General features: G+C 45.6%; 1 protein-coding gene across 1 annotated transcript in view; it reads right to left on the reverse strand.

The window, feature by feature from the left end:
• Positions 1 to 2,268: 2,268 nt before the first annotated feature.
• Positions 2,269 to 20,793, reverse strand: part of LOC119321088 — a 114,734-nt gene continuing 96,209 nt past the window's right edge. Inside the window, exon 2 of the mRNA XM_037594926.1 lies at positions 2,269 to 3,400. Coding sequence (XP_037450823.1) covers positions 2,583 to 3,400 — 818 coding nt within the window. The 3' untranslated portion in view covers positions 2,269 to 2,582. The remainder of the gene's footprint in view (positions 3,401 to 20,793) is intronic.

A 20,793-nucleotide genomic window follows, 5' to 3' on the forward strand; every position in this document is an offset into this window, starting at 1 on the left:
AAGTTTTTCGATTATTGTTCCTGTTTTCAAATTTTGTTCACGTTTCCAAAAAGTTCAGAATTCCCTTTTGTTCACCGTATTGAAGAAAAAATAATATTAGAAAATCTTCAATTTTTTGTCCAAGAAATGTTGAAAATGTTGAAAAAACTCGTATACTCAGTCCATAGCTTAGCTGGCTAGCACTGCTAGCTCTCGACCGACCCCTCAATGCTCTCGCGCTTGCATGCCACCCGTCGCCGTGATGCACTCTCTTTTTCTTATTATTTATTTATTGTTTTAGCCGTGATGCATGCACGCATGAGCCCGTCTACGCCTCTCGCGCGGGTGTCATGTGGCCCGACGCACCGCTGCGTGTCGCTCCATCAAACCTTATCTTCTCGGCCAGCACAGCTCATCCTCGTCTCTCCCTCACTCCCTCCCCCCTTCCAGCTATGGATGGGCTCAGCTCAGCGCCCGCCCCCAATCCCTCGCGCACGCCGCGACCCACACCGGCTCCAGCGCCTCTCCTTCTCCTTCTTCATGTCTCCTCCTCACCTTCTTAGCCTTTTTTTTCCTTGGTCATGCAGGGAGCACGCAAGGAGCCTCGCCACTGCAAACGGATCCGGCTGCCCTTGATCGTCCCCGACCTCGTCTATTCCTCCCGTCGCCGGATTTGACGTGCCTCCCGCCGGATCCGTCCGGATTTGCCGTCGCCGCTCCTCCCCGTGGCCGGATTTGACGTGTCACCGCCGGATCCGCCTCCATCGGACCGGATCCGGCTGCCCTCGACCGTCCCCGGCCTCGTCTGCTCCTCCTGTCGAGGGATTTGATGCGCCGCCTCCGGATCTGCCTCCACCAGACCGGATCCGTTCGGATTCGACTGCCCTCGACCGTCTCCGTTCCCCTTCTAATTATCCTCACCTCTGTTTGCTGATTTTTGTGATCGCTTGTTGAATAATCGATGTGTACCTATATGAACTGGTGAGATTAGGTGTAATTAACCGATGTGGTATTAGGTTCGTTCTGATTTAGCCATGTACTGCGGGTTAATTAACGAAAAAGGCAGGGGTGTTTATATAAAATAACGCGACGGACGACCAGAAGCAATCGCTGCTTTATTAGTAGGTAAGATAAGATAAGATAAGATAAGATAAGATATATAGGTATATATATATATATATATATATATATATATATATATATATATATATATATATATATATATATATATATATATATATATAGTACAAATGCTCGTGCGTTGCACCGGACAAAAAAAGGAACACAACCTGCTGCATATATGTCAAAAAAGCATGTATTCCTCGCAAGTGTGGTTAGCTTAGGAAAAAAACCTACTTTATATGCCATTGTGCATCATTTTTTATATCCAATTTTAATAAATGTTGATGATAAGGTTAAACGTGGAAATTTCAAATAAATTTTAATAAATAGTAATAAATGGGGGCTTGCAAAAAAAAGCCCGTGCGTTGCAACTGGTATAAAATGAATCTGAAAGTTTGTGTGGTATTTCAGAGTTTACCTGTCATGATGAATAATATAACTTTCCAATTAAATTGGTTGTAAGACTCATAAAGATACACTTTATGAAGATTCTATTGTATTCCAAAAGCTCATAATCTTCTTCTCTGCTAATAAAACCTACTCCTTCAACCCGCTATAAAGAAATTAGATAGTTTCTAATGAGTTGTTCATATTCAATAAGCCTGCATAGAAAGAATTATAGAAAACTGATAGATCAAAAACTACTTCTTCAATGCGAAAATGTGCATCATTCACATACTTGTAGCAGCTTCAAATAGAACATATAATATCTCGCAATCCCTATTATCGTTAATTTATATTTATACTTTCCCACTTCCAAAATATGATGGTCGGAAAGTAAAGAGTTTATAATGCTTTGCGCTCTTTGGTTGACATGTTGTCGCCAGTATTAGGAGCACACCCTCCCCCCCCCAAGCCGTCGTGCAAGGCGAACCAGGACGCGAGCAAGATGCACCGTTGTTGCACTCTCTGTGCTCTTCATCCCTCCCTCTCTCCTCCCTATCTTACCAAGACATCAGTGACATCCAAAGTCGAGGAATATCTTGATAATGAGCAAGTATCGGTGAGCCCCAGATATCTTCTCCCTTACGAAATCTTATCTCTTTTCAATATTCCACTCATTTTTAAACTATGCCACAAGAAATATTGTTATATATGATCTGTATTTGTAAGATGTGGTAGGCATGAATATTAAATTATGAATCCAGTAGAAAGTACTCCCTAAAAAAATATAAGAATGTTTATATTTCTTTAATGAGGAAGTAATTATAATGGATGTTCATCCAAAAAAAATTGTAAATTGGTGCATACATAGCATCCAGCAGCTTCGGGTCCAGCACATCATCTAGCGACAACAAGCCACCGCCCACTTCCCACTACGTGCCCCCTTATCCAGAACACGCCATGCTTCCTCCTCTTCTTCTCCATCCACCCGATGCTCTACCTTCTTTTCTTCTATATCCAGGGAAGCAACCCCTTCTGTCGGTGAGGAACCATCAGATTTTGGAGCTCCTCCATCGTCGTTCGATCTAGCCTCCTGCTCAGCCGCCGCCCATGCTCCGGACGTCCAGCAGCCTCGCCCCCGACCAACAGCCTCGGATCCGTCCCGATTTGGACGTCCACAGCCTCGCCACCTGCGCCAGGCATGCTTCCCTTCCAAGTCCGGCCGACCCCGCACTGCTCATCCTCGCTGCTTCCTCTGCTCGCGGCTCGCGTTGACTGCAAGGAGGGTAAGCGCCTCGTCCAGCCGCGGCCCACTTGCCTCGGTCGGGCCTGCGGCGGAGGGCCCAGCGCGCGGTGGCGGGGAGCAGCGTCCCCATGCCGTGGTGGCGGAGCCCCTCTCTGGTGGGTGGGTGGCCGACGGGGGCTACATGGTCGGTTTGCAGTGGTGGCTCGGTTGCTCGCCAGATCTGGCAGCGGTGATTGGAGACTTCGCGTTCGTCGGCCTTCTTCTCCGGCGAAGGGGAAGTCGGGGACGAGCCGGCAGCCGCGGCAGTAGGGGATTCGTGGGAGCAGCAGCCGCGGCCGGTGTGGTTGCGGTGGTGCTTCTTGGGCACGGGCTGACGCAGCATCTTGCGCATGTCGTAGGCGTCCTCGCTGTCAGCATAGTACTTGGCCTCGATGTCGTGGATCTGGTAGCCGAGGGTGGAGGTGTAGAGGTTCAAGCCGGCGCGGTTGGAGCGATGGACGTGGAGGAAGACGTACTCGGCGCCGAAGACCTGGTCCATGGCCGCAAGTGGCCTGCAAGGCGGGCCTGTGGCGGAGGCGCGGGAGGCTGTCGGGGCAGTGGTGCTCGGCGTCTGCCTCTGGCGAGATGTGGCTGGCTCGGTTGTGGTGGTGCTGCGTCCAGTGGCGCAAGCTCATCCATCTCTGTACTCTCTCTCTCTCTCTCTGGCTGAGCGCTATCCTCGGCTCTGTCTCCACTTCGCGTCGGCCTCAATCGAATCGTTTTTTCTCACTTGTTTCTGGACTGCGGGTTAATTTCTCAGAAACTGGGGGACGTTTTTGCAAAAGTGACGATGACGTACGACCAGAAGCACTCCGTGCTTTATTAGTAGGGAAAGAAAAAAAATTAGGTAGGTAAAGATAAATCCTGTTATTTTTAGAAATGGTTTAATCCTTGAAAATTAATATAAATTAATCTGTAACTCGGATGAAAATGTTTTCTACATGAAAGTTGCTCAGAACAACAAGACGAATCCAAATATGCGGCCCATTCGTCCGCCACACGCCCCTAGCATAGCAAACATGCAACCTTTCCCCTCCGTTTCGCCTGTCCGGAAATGCCAAACTTCGGGAAAACATTCTCGGATGTTATCTTCCTTCGTCGGTATCGTGTAGCCCTGCGATAGAACACCCCTAGTGCTTCTTGTTACCTTGTCGTGCTTAGTATTGCACTTGTGATGTAGGGTGGAACCCTATAGCGTCGATCTTTCACGTTTGGAGTGGGATCCCTCGAAGAACACGATGAACATGGGGAAGAACGGGGAGAAATCACAAGGGGAAACACTCAAGAACAAGTCCAAATCACACATCCACTAGACAATCAAACACACAAGATCACAAGGTACATGAACAACAAAGGGAAAGATACAAGGTAAGGTTCATCTCCAAGAGGAGGTCTTGATGATATCCTAGATGGATCTTCCCACAAGGGGGTCTTGATGATATCCTGCAGGATCTTCTCACATGGAGGTCTTGAACTCCATGGGAGTGGTAGTCTCTCTCTCTCAAGAGTAGAGGTAGGAGCAAAGCTCACCTAAGAATGAGCTATCATATTTGCTAACCCTAAAAATGGGGAGGAGGAGGTCTATTTATAGTCTAGTGGGCGAAGGGGTAAGTGAGGGGGCGAATGGGTACATGGGCCTCGGCCCGAAACATTGCACGCAGGCAAGGCCCGGATGATTCAGCCGTCGTCCGGATGATCCGGGAGGTGGCCCGGATGATCCGGCTTCAGGAGAAACCTTCGGGTATCCTCATCGCGGTTATCCGCATGATCCGGAGGGGGACCCGGATGATCCGGCTGGGTCCGGATGATCCGGACGGCGGTCCGGATGTCCGGGCTAGCTTCAGCCGCTGCTCCGTCTTCTTCTTCTTTCTTTCGTCTTCTCTTCCATGCTTCCCTCGCGGATGGTGTAGACGTACACTTGCGCTCGCACTCCTCCTCGACATCCGTGAGGTTCCGACAATACCTATGCATGCACACGGGAGAAGTGTCAAGTAGTATACCATCCTCGAGAGTGCCAAGTGAGCACGTGTAAAGGAGATAATTCACCTTTGTGTATGTGAAGTAGATGTCGCACGTGTCACTTGCCAAATGGACTCTTGACATGGTGATGTCCGTAGGATGCTCCGCATCATCCCCTCCCCCTTGGGAAAGATCCGACCTCGGATCGAAAACCAAATCACCATGGGAAAGAGATGGCTTCGCCGTGAGGAAGTGGACGTTCACCAAGTACTCGTCATCTTCAAGCTCGCAATGGGCACTCTCCAATGTCGCACCGTCTTGGGATTCCTTCAAAATGATCAAGGACAACAAACACTTGGAAAAACAAATGTGGTTAGCGTTAGTTCAAAACCAAGCATTCAAGAGGTGACTCACCAAACAAGTGTTGTCATCAAGCATAGCGTATTGTTTGACAAAGGATTGTGACATGGCATGTAAGCACATAAATTGAGCACAAGGAAAGATATCATGGGGACAAGCATGTAAATGTGAGGTAGAGATGCAAATATGTGTGACAAGAGCATAAGCATCCACCTCAAGTTCATAGCAAACATGGGCAAAGCGCTCAATGAAAGGTCTATGGTAGGCATAGGAATCATTCACAACATCAAATAAGATAAGATGTCTAAACACATGGGTCAAGTGCAAGACAATCGAAACATAATGTGCATAAGGTGTAGTGAATATAGTGTGGCACTCAACACAACAGAAAGAGCAATTGTTCATCATGTGTGAGGCAATCAAGTCAAGCATGTGACAAGCAAAGGGACATGACATATGTGAAGAAATGATATTGGTGCAACCAACCATATGATAGTAGCAAGTAGTCCAAGAATTGGATGCAACACACAAGGCATATATATCATGATGCATGGGAATGTGATAATGGCAAGTCAAAGCAAGATCTCTAGCAAGTGCGCAATCAAGTGGTCCAAGATGACCAATAAGTCTCACGGTGCAAGCAACACAAGTAGTATTATCCGCAATATCCATGCTCAAGAAAGATGTCACCTTGAAGGCATGTCCTTGTGCATTCTTCACAATGTCCTTGAAGTGGTAGGAAGTATGGTGTAGAAGCGTGCCATGATCGAGTGTATGAGGCTCGCTCTCAAGAGCTCGAATGGTCAACTCACGTGAAGTGGAAGTCGACACGAAGCCCAAGTATCCTACACATGCACAAAACAAAAGAAAGAACGTATGCACATGGTAGATAAACACATCATCCATCATGATGGTTCTCATCTTTTGCACATAACCATTAGAAGCACAAGTGCATGAATAATATGATGCAACAATGGAAATATTCATGGCACTAGGTATATGGTGCAAAGAAGTAAGACAAGCATGCTTCACAAGAATTATGTCAAAATCTTCAAATATATGCGAGAATGCTATGGGGGCAATCTCATGAGCAAGAAGAGAATCATTGTTGCACTCAATACATGGCAAATCTAGCATGAGAGAGGCAACACATGGAGATATATGACACGAAGCAATATGAATCATGTGCAAAGCATATAGATGGTTGTCATCAACCGCATGAGATGAGCACTTATAACACAAGAGACAATGATCAAGATATATCATGTGAGAGGCATGAGCATATATGTCATCAACCCAAGAAAGCAAGTAGTGGAACATGGGTGATGCAATATAGAGAGCATTCATAGCTATCAAATCAAGCAAGCTAGTAGTGCGAAGATGCAACATACTAGGAGGAATCATGGAAAACATGTCATTGGTGCAAATAGTGGGCATGAATAATTCACAAGTCATAGCACAAGCATGAAAGCAAGATATGAGTACAATATCATGAATGTATTGGCGAGAGGCCAAATGTGAATAGCAATGGGTCATCATGACTCTCCCAGCACAACAAGCATCAATAGAATGGGGCACATGATAAACATGGCAAAAGCAACAAGGATCTCCACCAAGCATGCAAATACACATAGGAATATCATAATGGAGAATCATGGGTAGATGCAAACAAGGGTCACAATTGCATGACAAAGGCATAGAAGCAAGCATAGCATGCAAAGTGAACACGGTAAAATGAGCATAATGTGAGAAGTGGTAAATGGCCCATAGCCGTGTGAGAGCCAAGTAGAGGAGTTGCGCGTAGTCCTTGCACGAAGGGAACGGTGGTAAGGATAGTCCACGGGATCCCAAATCGTCATTTCTCTCAAGAGCTCGTTTTGTCAACTCGTGGGATTGCGAGGTTGACAAGTATTCCTGGGTACCTACACAAAAGAGACACAAACGAAATAAATTGTGTGTGTGGTAAATATACACATCATCCATCATGATGTGTATGTGCACGTGTGAGTTAGCACAAGATAGGCATCGCTCAAAGAAATTTGATGCATGGTATAGGAACATGTCATCCATCATGAAAGAATAGTTGTTATGTATGACACGATGGGGACACAAATTGAGCAAACAAGTATAAGGCACATCAAAAGCATGTTTATTCATGGGGAGCATATGGCGCACACACGTATTGGGATCATGCAATGGATGGGATGGATCAAAATCTCCTAAAATGTATGAGGAAACTATGGGGGTCTCCTCATGAGCAATATCGAAAACATCACATGGAGAAAATGGACAACATCCAAAACAATGCATATCCGAAGCTAGGTGGTCATGGCATGGCATATGAGATAAATGATGCAAAGGGAGCATATCAATATCATCACAAGAAAAACAAATGCCAATAACCATGGGCTTGTCATCTATGCCATATGTGCAAATTGGGTTTATTTTAATGGCATATGCATAGTCACTATGAAGAGATTGCAAATAAGACATATGGTTGATCTCATGCATAGCATATGAAAAGTCAAGCGGATTATCAAACATGATGTGACCTAAAGAATTGTCACAAGAAATCCTATGTAACATGGCATCACAACTAATAGACTCCACAAGAGAATCATCATACTCATCATAAATGGGAAAATCATCGCATGGGGAAATCATACTAGCATGAAGCATGGAAATAGGTGGATCAACATCATGCAAGCAATCAATGTCAAGAATGTCCACTAGTGGGACTAGAGCATCACCTTCACCTATGTTACCTTTGTCATTCCACTCAAGTGGTGTAGGTGAGGTGGGAAAGACCAAATGGTGGTCAGCTTCATCTTGATGGAACCATGTGGGAGTGCATCATAATCCACCATGGCCATCGTCTTGTCCAAAGGGAGGACGAAGTCATCGAGGATCGACGCGTCATCATAAATGGGACCTAGCACCAAACGAGAAGACACAATAGAGGTAGAGGTCAAGTTGTTAGAAATGCAAATGGCCTCACGAGACCTATCAACTATCTCACTCTCTCTATGTGGTGGTTCACTCACTCCCTCAAAATAGGTGCACTCAAACTCACGTATGGTGGAGTCACTCATCTCACTCAAGTGGTGGGGGTTGTGGCTCTCCTCACATGGGAATTGTGGCAACTCATCATATATGGGGCTAGTGGTGAAGTCACTCTCACTCTCAATATGGTGGCACAAGTCACTCAAGTCATCATACGTCGCCGTGGTCGAAGGGAAGATCCCATGCTCAACCATCTCGTCGTCGTCGCCGTGGATGAAGGCCGAAGATGGCACATCATCACTCTCCTCCATGACCGAAGGGAAAATCCCATGCTCGATCATCTCGTCACCATCGCCATAGATGAAGGCGAAGATGGCACATCATCACTCTCGCCTCCAAAGATGGAAGCATCATCCTTGCTCGCCACCTTGTCGCTCGCCTCCAAAGCTTGATCCTTGAGGGTCTCCGTAGTCGTACTCGTCGCCGCACCATCTTGAAAAAGAGTCGAAGTAGACTCGGCACCATCAATTCCACAAAGAGGGATGGCAGTGAAGTCAAACTTGGGAGCATCATCTTGGAGCTCGTCGGGCTTGGACATCTTGGTGGTACTAGCCTCATGCTTGTCGTAGAGCTTGGTCGCCGCGAAGTTTGCTTGGGGTGGAGAAGCCTTGGCCTTCATGAGTTCTTGTTCCGCCTTGAGAGCACCAATATAGTAGTCGTCGATGGACTTGTAGTTCTCGAGGAAGATGGTCTTGGAGATGTCGTTGTGCAATCCCATCATGAAGTGGAACTTCATCGAAATGGGGTCGTCCACGCCGGCTCGTCGCAAGGCAATCATCATCTCCTTGAAGTACTTGTCGATGGACTTGGATCCTTGGGTGGTGTTCTCCAATTGGCGTCGAAGTTGTTCCGTGTAGGTTGGAGGCACAAACTCTCGCCGTAAAGCTCTCTTCGTCTTGGGACAACTCATCTCGTAGCTCTCCGAAGGTGTGTGAAGCCACCATATCGAGGCGTAGTCGTGGAAGTTTCTTGTGGCGCACTTCACTTGATCTTCGGGACGAACTTGATGTAGCTTGAGGTATTCGTCCATCAAACGCTCCCACTCGAGGTACTCCTCGGGTTCTTGAGTCCCATAGAAAGGAATCGCGTGGTCGATGTTGAGGTCGTAGTAGCTCGTGGAAGTCGCGGACTTGAGCTTGGGGAGCTTCTCTTGAGCGTAGTCTTGGGGTTCTTGTTGGCGAAGATGCCATATGTCCGTAGGCGAAGATGCCTTGAAGTCGCTTGGCGAAGATGCCAAGGGAGATGGTGAAGTCATTGAGCGGTTGTTGATGTAGAGCTCTTGACCTTCACGTTCTTGTTGGTGATGGTGTCGATGCCGATGTGATCTTACCGGAGATGGTAGCTCGGAAGCATGTGCTCTTGAGCGTCTTCTCAAAGATGAGGAAGATCGCTTGTAGGACTTGATTAGGGCTTTGATCTCCTCCATTTTAGCTTGCATCTTGGCGTCGGAGTTGTTGTTCATGGCATCGAACTCGTCGTTGTTGTTGTAGACCGAAGATGAAATGCCTTGCCTATCCATCACAAGACTCGAGTAGAGGTGAGTAGGAAATGAGATAAACAATACCAAGTTACCTTTTCCCAAAGTTGAGGATGTATCCCGTGTCACTCAATGTGAGATGAAAGAATAGTGGAATTGGTACCGGACTTGTTCACTCACACCTATCAAGTAAAGCTTATGGTAGAGCTCGGTGAGGATAGTGGCACAAAAATTTGATGCAAAATGTTAGCAAGAGTCAATAATGTTGAAAGAGATTCACAAATTCGCAAGCGAAACAAGTAGACCAATAGCAATGAAAGGTACACGGAAACACACACACACACGGATAGATAAATGGGGTCGTGCAACCAAGGAATGAGCACAAAATATGGAATCCACGGAAAACGCTCGTGTTGCACAACTCAAGAGAGACGCTAGCACGATTGCTCAATAGGCGGATACGACACTTGTGCACAACCTATAAGATGCAAAATGGATAAACTTTCTATCCCAAGTATGCTATATATGTATGGTTCCCGGTGTTTCTTTCAAGATGATCCAAGATGATCGGATATGACAATCTTATATGCAATGTGGTATGATGCTATGGCACTTGCTTACAAGCTTCTTTGCTCTCTTCTCTTTTGCTTAAAAGCTTTATTTCTTTTTTTTCTATGGCCACTATTGCACAATGCACAAACCAAGATAGCAATTGTGTATATGCGGGAACAAACTTGAGGCACAATGGATGATATGATACCAAGATGATATGGTATGTATGCAATGGATGGTGTAGACCACTAATGTGCACAAGTCACGTTGCCGGCAATACTCAAATGGCTAGTCTCGATAGGCAAGTAACACAAAATGGGCTAGGGGTTAACAATGCAATTGCACGGGAACATACAAAGGTGTCGTCGAGGTTACCGTCCTTTGCGATGATGAGTGGCGGTGTTCTTGGTGTAGATACCAAGATGATGGAGACTCGTCCCTAAGTAGCTGAAACACCTTAGGAAACGGAAAAACCGCAAACTCAAAATCTCAAATGACAAATGTCAAATGGTGGTAGCGGAAAGCGGTGGTGGTGTGGCACTAGGCAATGCGGAAGTGGAATGATGGGCTATACACGAGTCGGAGTTGAAGTTGCCGTCCCTAAGTAGCCGAAACACCTTAGGAGACACAAGCCACAACTCAAACAAAATTGGGTTAAGTCGGGGTTGTCGGAAGTGTATGGTGGACAAGGTTAATGTGGAAGTGGTGGTGGTGGTTGAAGAAGAAGCAACCGTCCCTAAGTAGCCGAAACACCTTAGGAGACGTGAATCACTACTCAAGCAACCACATATGCAATGGGGAACAAAATGGGTTAGGTTGCGGAAGTCGGAGGTGGTAATGCGGATGATATGGTGGAGGGCCTAGGCAAATTTGCCAAATTTCAGAAAATATGATGGAGTCAAATGATGTTGGTGGTATTTTTGTGGGATGGGGGATGTCAATAGCTTCAAAACGAGCTAAAGAACGTCAAAAACGGAGTTCGGATGAATTAGTTACGGCCAAAACAAGATTTCAGCCGAAGCAGTGTCAGGGTTAACCGGACATCCGGGAGGAGGTCCGGATGATCCGGGCTAGATCTGGATGATCCGGGTGTACATCCGGATGATCCGGGTCAGTCAGCTCCGGTTCTGTTTTCTGGGTGCGTGGGTTATCCGGACGTCCGGGAGAGGGTCCAGCTGATCCGGAAGGTGTCCGGATGATCCGGGAGAAGGTCCGGATGATCCGGGCAGGTCAAACTGCTCGGGATTTCCTCTCGGGGACGAATTTTTGGGCGGAATTTGGGGATTTTGGGGTCAAAATTGACGAGATTTCGTGGATGGAAGGTGGGGAAACTTGGGGAAATGCTAGATCCACTTGAAACCAAGCAAATCCACGGATCAAAATCAACAAAACATCATCAAACCAACAAATCACAAAAAAAAATTGGGGCTATTTTTGGTGGGGATTTTCGGATTTAGGACAAAATCAACAAAATCAAGCTAGAAAAAGAGGGGTAGGGGCTCCAAAAACGTGATCAACGTGGCTCATGATACCATATGATGTAGGGTGGAACCCTATAGCGTCGATCTTTCACGTTTGGAGTGGGATCCCTCGAAGAACACGATGAACACGGGGAAGAACGGGGAGAAATCACAAGGGGAAACACTCAAGAACAAGTCCAAATCACACATCCACTAGACAATCAAACACACAAGATCACAAGGTACATGAACAACAAAGGGAAAGATACAAGGTAAGGTTCATCTCCAAGAGGAGGTCTTGATGATATCCTAGATGGATCTTCCCACAAGGGGGTCTTGATGATATCCCGCAGGATCTTCTCACATGGAGGTCTTGAACTCCATGGGAGTGGTAGTCTCTCTCTCTCAAGAGTAGAGGTAGGAGCAAAGCTCACCTAAGAATGAGCTATCATATTTGCTAACCCTAAAAATGGGGAGGAGGAGGTCTATTTATAGTCTAGTGGGCGAAGGGGTAAGTGAGGGGGCGAATGGGTACATGGGCCTCGGCCCGAAACGTTGCACGCAGGCAAGGCCCGGATGATCCGGATGGGGGTCCGGATGATCCGGCCGTCGTCCGGATGATCCGGGAGGTGGCCCGGATGATCCGGCTTCAGGAGAAACCTTCGGGTATCCTCAGCGCGGTTATCCGGATGATCCGGAGGGGGACCCGGATGATCCGGCTGGGTCCGGATGATCCGGACGGAGGTCCGGATGTCCGGGCTAGCTTCAGTCGCTGCTCCGTCTTCTTCTCCTTTCTTTCATCTTCTCTTCCATGCTTCCCTCGCGGATGGTGTAGACGTACACTTGCGCTCGCACTCCTCCTCGACATCCGTGAGGTTCCGACAATACCTATGCATGCACACGGGAGAAGTGTCAAGTAGTATACCATCCTCGAGAGTGTCAAGTGAGCACGTGTAAAGGAGATGATTCACCTTTGTGTATGTGAAGTAGATGTCGCACGTGTCACTTGACAAATGGACTCTTGACATGGTGATGTCCGTAGGATGCTCTGCATCAACTTGTTTGCTCTGTATTTATCGTTTCTCCCCCTCCAAATGGACTGTTGACATGGTGATGGCTGCCGATGCCGTTGTGATCGACTACGTCGATGACGACCCCTCCTTCTCGCCTGAGCAACCAGGCAACCCCCCCTTTGATCATCCCGATATCGCCCATTCCATTCTCTCATGCTTGCATTAGATTTTGCTACTGTTATTGTTTGCTCCTATTCTGATGCATAGCCTGCTTTTGTAACCTGCTCATTGGACCTTACCTGCTTATCCTAAACTTCTTAGTATAGGTTGGTTAGAGACCCATCAGTGACCCCCACCTTGTCCTTGTTGCCCCTGCTTCATCTTTGATGACTCGATCAACGTGATCGATGACCAGAGCCTGACACCTCACATCACATCATGCCCCTTTTGTTGCTCGACTTTGCAGAGCTACTATCGAGTGCCGAGGGTGATCCCTCATAACGCACTCCTGATGATAATTCTGTAGTGTAGCTATTCGGTCATGGTCATCGAGGGTGATTTCCTCTTTCACCATTCCCGATACAGCTCTGTCGTTCAACACCTCAAGTGTGAACCTCGAGGGTGGTCCCTCTTACGTTCACCTTGATGATTACATTGAGTGGAATCCACCGGGGGTGATTCCTCGGGTTTTCCCCTTGATGTCTGGACACACAGTTACCTTGACTTTACTTGAGATCATTGTTGAAGTCGTGTCATCCCGGAGGGGTACACACGAGTTGATGTGAAAGTCGGGAGGGCCCGTTGAGCACCCGCGAGTTTTCCACGTGGCACGGCCGGGCAGTCTGGGCCCTTGCCGTAAGTCCATGAGATGGGGCGACGGGGTCACCTTATTGTGAGTCTCTGCTTGTTTCCGTGAGCCCCCAATGCACTAACAGGTTTGGGTATTTGTTCTGAGTTGGACTCTGGCCTTTAAGCACTAACCACCACGCGAGAATAGATATGGGCCTCGACGTCACAGTATCAGCAGAAGCTTTGTCAGACATCCAGTTCAGCATTGTGGCCGGGCCGGATCGTGCCATCCACTTCACGGGTGGTGCTGGTATCCACCCTGTGCACAATGATCCGGAGTGCAACGGGCGATGGGCCCAGACCCCGGAGTACTTAGGATGTAGACCGACGGGGACCTCTCTGCTGAGCCTAGGTAGGGCTGTGACGTGTTGATCTTCCGAGGCCGGGCATTGACCCAGAAAGGTGTGTCCGGCCAGAGTGATCGAGCATGTTGGGTAACGTGGTGCACCCCTACAGGGAAGTTACATATTCAAATAGCATGTCCGCGGTAATGGACGTCCAGACTTATATCCTGATCTTATATAACTAGAAATGGATACTTGAGATATGTGATGGATATGTGGCTCCGGGATTGCTTTCTCATAGGGAGTCGAGGAAGGATCTCTGGGCGTTGATACTACAACATGTTTGTTAAATATAAACTGCTACTCTTTACTCTTCTACATGCTGCAAGATGCTTGGAGATGCTTGAAGATGCTAGTCTTTGATAGGCTAGGCCTTCCCCCTTTATTCTGGCATGCTGCAGTTCAGTCCATAGATACAACCCTTCCATTTGATACCAATGCATACTTAGTAAAGCTCTGATGCTTGCGAGTACTTTGGATGAGTACTCACGGTTGCTTTGCTACCCCTTTTCCCCCTTCTTTCTTCTTTCCGGTTGATGCAACCAGATGGTGGATCCTTGGAGCCAGATGCCACCGCCGATGGATGCTACTACATGGAGACCATCGACGACCAGGAGTAGTTAGGAGGTCCCAGGCAGGAGGCCTTGCCTCTTCGATCGTGTTGCTTTTGTGCTAGCCTTCTTTAAGGCATCCTTGTTTAACTTATGTGTGTACTCAGATATTGTTGCTTCCGCTGACTCTTGTGTATCGAGATATGTATTCGAGCCCTCGAGGCCCCTGGCTTGTAATATAAAGCTTGCATTATTTTGATTTGTGTCTAGAGTTGTGTTGTGATATCTTCCCATGAGTCCCTGATCTTGATCGTACACATTTGCGTGTATGATTAGTGTACAATTGAATCAGGGGCGTCACAAGTTTGTATCAGAGCCGACTGCATGTAGGATCCCTCTTTCCAACTCCTTGGCCGAAGTTGACTCTAGTCTTTGAAAAATTGTTTTACTAACATGGCTGTGTGGCTTACGGGCCCACATCGCCATTGGGTGGTACTAGGATCTTTTATTCCTCGTACTTACTCTGGGAATCTAATCTCTCTTCTATTCGGGTTAACTGATTTTGCTAACAACTCTAGGTTCTCGTAAATACTTTCTCCCGGAGAGCCCCTCACTCTAGATGATTACTTGGTGCACTAGAAGTTTCTGAAGATACTCTCTGAAGTTTTCTCGAGACTCTTGTGCCCTTCGTCGTTGCAATCCCTAACACCGATAAATCCTTATGCGTAACTACCTACGTTGTCATTCATACCTTCATCCCTAGTTATTCTTATGCTTCATAAGATACTTTTTAATACAATCCGAGCTTTCGATGACCTCTATCGCCTATTGCTCTAGAAGGTCTTACCTGCCTACGCTCTAGTTAATTCCATATGCCTAGCAGTATCCATTGACGTCCTTTGTCATTATCATCTTGAGTCTTTTGATTTGATATGTCTGTGTCGCAATCATCAGCTGATCCTTATAGATTATCTTTCCGGCTCAGACGTCCTCCCAAACATGATCTGGTTCTCGGCCAATTAGATTGCCATTGATTGTGCCCTAAGTCTATTCAACTTATCCATCCTTGGTCAGAGCATTTGCTTCTGATCCCTTGATATTTTGGAAATCGTAAATCCGTTGCTTTTGAGCCTTGATTTAGTCAGTTGTTTCTATAATCTAATCTCCTTGCATTCTTTCTTCTTCTTGTTGAGTATCGATGCTCACATCATATCCCTTGTGGACCACCAGATCCCTTGTTGGATTTTATCCGACATCGTCCTTCATATTCAGTAACCTTGTGAGCCTTTCCTTGGATACATAATGCTTTTGGTAAATTGTATCCCCCGCTCTTGTTAAGCATACTCTACTTCCAGGCTTGAGTTATTTACTTGTGAAGTTTGTGGTAAATGTTCCTAAGATGCCGCAGCGGGTTGAGCCTACGCCTTCCCTAATCTGTGTGAACCCGAAGATTATGCGGGTTATATCGACTGACATTTCTTTGGATAAATTTTCAATTCTACAACTTTGTCAAAGACAAGAAGTAAATGAAAACTTGTGCATTAGAGAAGTGGGAGTCGACCTTGAGCCTTGTGTTCATGCCCATGGACCCGATGTGGAACTTATTGATGACCCACAAGTATAGGGGATCTATCGTAGTCCTTTCGATAAGTAAGAGTGTCGAACCCAACGAGGAGCAGAAGGAAATTATAAGCGGTTTTCAGCAAGGTATTCTCTGCAAGTACTGAAATAAGTGGTAACAGATAGTTTTGTGATAGGATAAATTGTAACGAGCAACAAGTAACAAAAGTAAATAAAGTGCAACAAGGTGGCCCAATCCTTTTTGTAGCAAAGGACAAGCCTGGACAAACTCTTATAATAGGAAAAGCGCTCCCGAGGACACATGGGAATATCGTCAAGCTAGTTTTCATCACGCTCATATGATTCGCGTTCGGTACTTTGATAATTTGATATGTGGGTGGACCGGTGCTTGGGTGCTGTTCTTACTTGAACAAGCATCCCACTTATGATTAACCTCTATTGCAAGCATCCGCAACTACAACGAAAGTATTAAGGTAAACCTAACCATAGCATGAAACATATGGATCCAAATCAGCCCCTTACGAAGCAACGCATAAACTAGGGTTTAAGCTTCTGTCACTCTAGCAACCCATCATCTACTTATTAATTCCCAATGCCTTCCTCTAGGCCCAAATAATGGTGAAGTGTTATGTAGTCGACGTTCACAGAACACCACTAGAGGCTAGACAACATACATCTTATCAAAATATCGAACGAATACCAAATTCACATGACTACTAATAGCAAGACTTCTCCCTTGTCCTAAGGAACAAACATAATTACTCACAAAGCATATTCATGTTCATAATTAGAGGGGTAATAATGTGCATAAAGGATCTGAACATATGATCTTCCACCAAATAAACCAACTAGCATCAACTACAAGGAGTAATCAACACTACTAGCAACCTACTAGCACCAATCCCGGACTTGGAGACAAGAATTGGATACAAGAGATGAACTAGGGGTTGGAGATGAGATGGTGCTGGCGAAGATGTTGATGGAGATTGCCCTCTCCTGAAGAGAGGAGCGTTGGTGATGACGATGGTGATGATTCCCCCCTCCCAGAGGGAAGTGTCCCTGGCAGAACAGCTCTGCCGGAGCCCTAAATTGGTTCCGCCAAGGTTCCGCCTTGTGGCGGCGGAGTCTCGTCCCGAAAGGTTGCCTTCTATTTTTTTCTCATCGAAAGACTTCATATAGGAGAAGATGGGCGTCAGAGAGCCACCAGGGGGCCCACGAGGTAGGGGGGCGCGCCCAGGGGGGCACCCTCGTGAGCAGGGTGTGGGCCCCCTGGCCTTCATCTTTGGCGACGATTTTTCTTTATTTATTTTAAGATATTCCGTGGAGTTTCAGGACTTTTGGAGTTGCGCAGAATAGGCCTCCAATATTTTCTCCTTTTCCAGCCCAGAATTCCAGCTGCCGGCATTCTCCCTCTTCATGTAAACCTTGTAAAAGAAGAGAGAATAGCCATAAGTATTGTGACATAACGTGGAATAACAGCCCATAATGCAATAAATATTGATATAAAAGCATGATGCAAAATGGACGTATCAACTCCCCCAAGCTTAGACCTCGCTTGTCCTCAAGCGAAAAGCCGATAACAATAAATAGGTCCTCATGTTTAGAGGTAGAGGCGTCGATAAAAATAAAATACGGACATGAAGGCATCATGATTATTTCTATAACAACAACATAAATAGGATTTGTCATATGATTACTCATATTCAAGTGAGTATCTTTTCATAAAGCCAAAGTATGAATCAGAAACCTTATTGAGCACCAACAATTATAATCTCAGTCATTTAAGCAATTGCAATTTATCATAACATCGGAAAGAGTCTATGTCAGAGCTTAAAAGCAAGTCCACATACTCAACTATCACTTAGTCCTTCATAATTGCTAACACTCACGCAATACTTGTGGTTACAGAGTTTTAATTGGACACAGAGAAAGATAGGGGCTTATAGTTTTGCCCCACAACCTTTTACCTCAAGGGTAATGTCAACAATAATAATTCATGCTCCCCCACATCCAATTAGATATATATATATCATGTTCTTTCCAACATGCTGAGCTTGCCAAAGGATAAAATAAAAAGGGAAGGTGAAGATCACCGTGACTCTTGCATAAGGTAGAGGATAATAATAAAAGATAGGCCCTTCGCAGAGGGAAGCAGAGGTTGTCATGCGCGTTTAGGGTTGATGAACAAAATCTTAATGCAAAAGAACGTCACTTTATATTTCCCCTTGCATGTGGACCTTTATTATGCAGTTCGTCGCTTTTATTGCGTCCACAACAAGTTCGTACAAAGTTTATTTTCTCCGCACTAATAAACCATGCATATTTAGAGAGCAATTTTTGTTGCTTGCGCCGATGACAACTTACTTGAAGGATCTTACTCAATCCATAGGTAGATATAGTGGACTCTCATGGCAAAACTGGTTTAAGGGTATTTGGAAGCACAAGTAGTATTTCTACTTGGTGCTAGGAATTTGGCTAGCATGAGGGGGAAAGGCAAGCTCAACACGGTAGAGGATCCATGACAACATACTTTATCTCATATGTAAGAAAACATAACTCATTATGTTGTCTTCCTTGTCCAACATCAACTCTTTTAGCATGTCATATTTTAATGAGTGCTCCCAATCATAAAATATGTCAATGATAATATATCTATATGTGAAACCTCTCTTTCCTTATTACTTCCTATTAATTGCAATGATGACCAAAGCTATATTTGACAATTACCAACAACTTTTAATCATCATACTCTTTCTATGTGGAGTCATTACTTTCACTAAGATCAATATGAACTCTTTGATTCTTTTTATTCCTTTTCTTCTAATCACCCAAGATCATGGCAAAATACTCAAGCCCTTGACTCAACACTAATCTTTATTATATAGCTCACGGACTCGATTACAAAGAAGGATCATAAAGCAAAACTCAAAACTAGATCATGCCATGACTTTATTCTACTAAATCAAGATACTACTAATAGGATTGAACTAAGAAAAACGGTAAAGATAGGAGTTGTGATGGTGATACGATACCAGGGCACCTCCCCCAAGCTTGGCAGTTGCCAAGGGGAGTGCCCATACCCATGTGATTATGTCTCCTTCTTTGTTGTTGGCGGTGGAGGTGTTGTTGATGATGCAAGCTTGTCGTCCACCTTCCATGGCATAGGCTCACCATCATAGAAGGATGATCGAGTCTCCGGAATCCTCAAATCTGTAGCCAAACTCATCCTTTTGAATCTATATTCATACTCACGGTTTTGGTTTTGCAGATCATAGATTTGGGCTTGAGGTGCTCGATCTTCTCATGTAGCTTGAAGATGGCCTCCTCGGTCTTCTTGGCATCCGACTCGTAGTTGTTGGTGAACTCCACGAGCATCTTGTGGGTAGCATTGATTCCACGCTCCACCATCCCCTGGCACTTGAAAACTTGTTGCTCCATTGCTTCGAGCCTCGACTCCACGCTTCCGGTTCCCTTTGGTCCCTCAACATCGCGGATGTGCAACAACCCATCATGCATCTCAATGGTTTGAGGGTGTCGCAGTACCTCCGCGAGGTAAGGGTTGATCACCTTCTCGAAGAACTTGTCCTTGGAAGCACTTGGGGCCGTCATGATGATCTAGACCTGTCAGAAAAACAGCTCGAAACAAGAACAGGGGAGATTTGCGTGATACGAGAGTCAAAACCTTCGGGATTATATATATAATGAATTTTTACCGACCAAAATACGTATCATGCAAGGAAACGGAGTCCGGAGGGCACACGAGGTGCTCACGAGGTAGGGGGCGCGCCCAGGGGGGTAGGGCGCGCCCTCCACCCTCGTGGAGGCCTCGTGTCCTCCCCGGTTTGCTACTTATTTTTCTATTTTCTAAATATTCCAAAACGGAGAAATATTGCCTTAAAAATTGTTTTGGAGTCGGTTTACTTACCGTACCACATACCTATTCCTTTTCGGAGTCTGGAACATTCTGGAAAGTGTCCTTTATGTATTCCTCCGGGGTTACAGTTTCAATAATATTAGTTTCAACATTTATAGGATTACCTGAGATATAGTGTTTGATCCTTTGACCGTTTACCACCTTCGGATTTGTGCCTGCGAAGTCGTTGATTTTTATGGCACCGGAACGATAGACCTCCTCGATAACGTAGAGACCTTCCCATTTAGAGAGAAGATTTCCTGCAAAAAATCTTAAACAAGAGTTGTATAGCAATACATAATCACCTACATTAAACTCAAGCTTTTGTATCCTTTTGTCATGCCATCTCTTAACTTTTTCTTTAAACAACTTGGCATTTTCATAAGCTTGGGTTCTCCATTCATCAAGTGAGCTAATATGAAATAACCTCTTCTCACAGGCAAGTTTGAAATCATACTTGAGCTCTTTAATTGCCCAGTATGCCTTATGTTCCAGTTTGAGAGGTAAGTGACATGCTTTTCCATAAACCATTTTATACGGAGACATACCCATAGGATTCTTATATGCAGTTCTATAGGCCCACAACGCGTCATTCAGTTTCTTGGACCAATTCTTTCTAGACCTATTGATAGTCTTTTGCAAAATTAATTTGAGCTCTCTATTGCTCAATTCTACCTGACCACTAGACTGCGGGTGATATGGAGACGCAATTATATGATTAACGTCATATTTAGCAAGCATCTTGCGGAAAGCACCATGAATAAAGTGTGAACCACCATCAGTCATTAAATATCTAGGGACTCCAAACCTCGGAAAAATAACTTCCTTAAGCATTTTAATAGAAGTGTTATGATCAACACTACTAGTTGGAATAGCTTCTACCCACTTAGTAACGTAATCA

This window comes from Triticum dicoccoides, chromosome 6B, assembly GCF_002162155.2.
Source record: "Triticum dicoccoides isolate Atlit2015 ecotype Zavitan chromosome 6B, WEW_v2.0, whole genome shotgun sequence".
NCBI lineage: Eukaryota > Viridiplantae > Streptophyta > Magnoliopsida > Poales > Poaceae > Triticum > Triticum dicoccoides.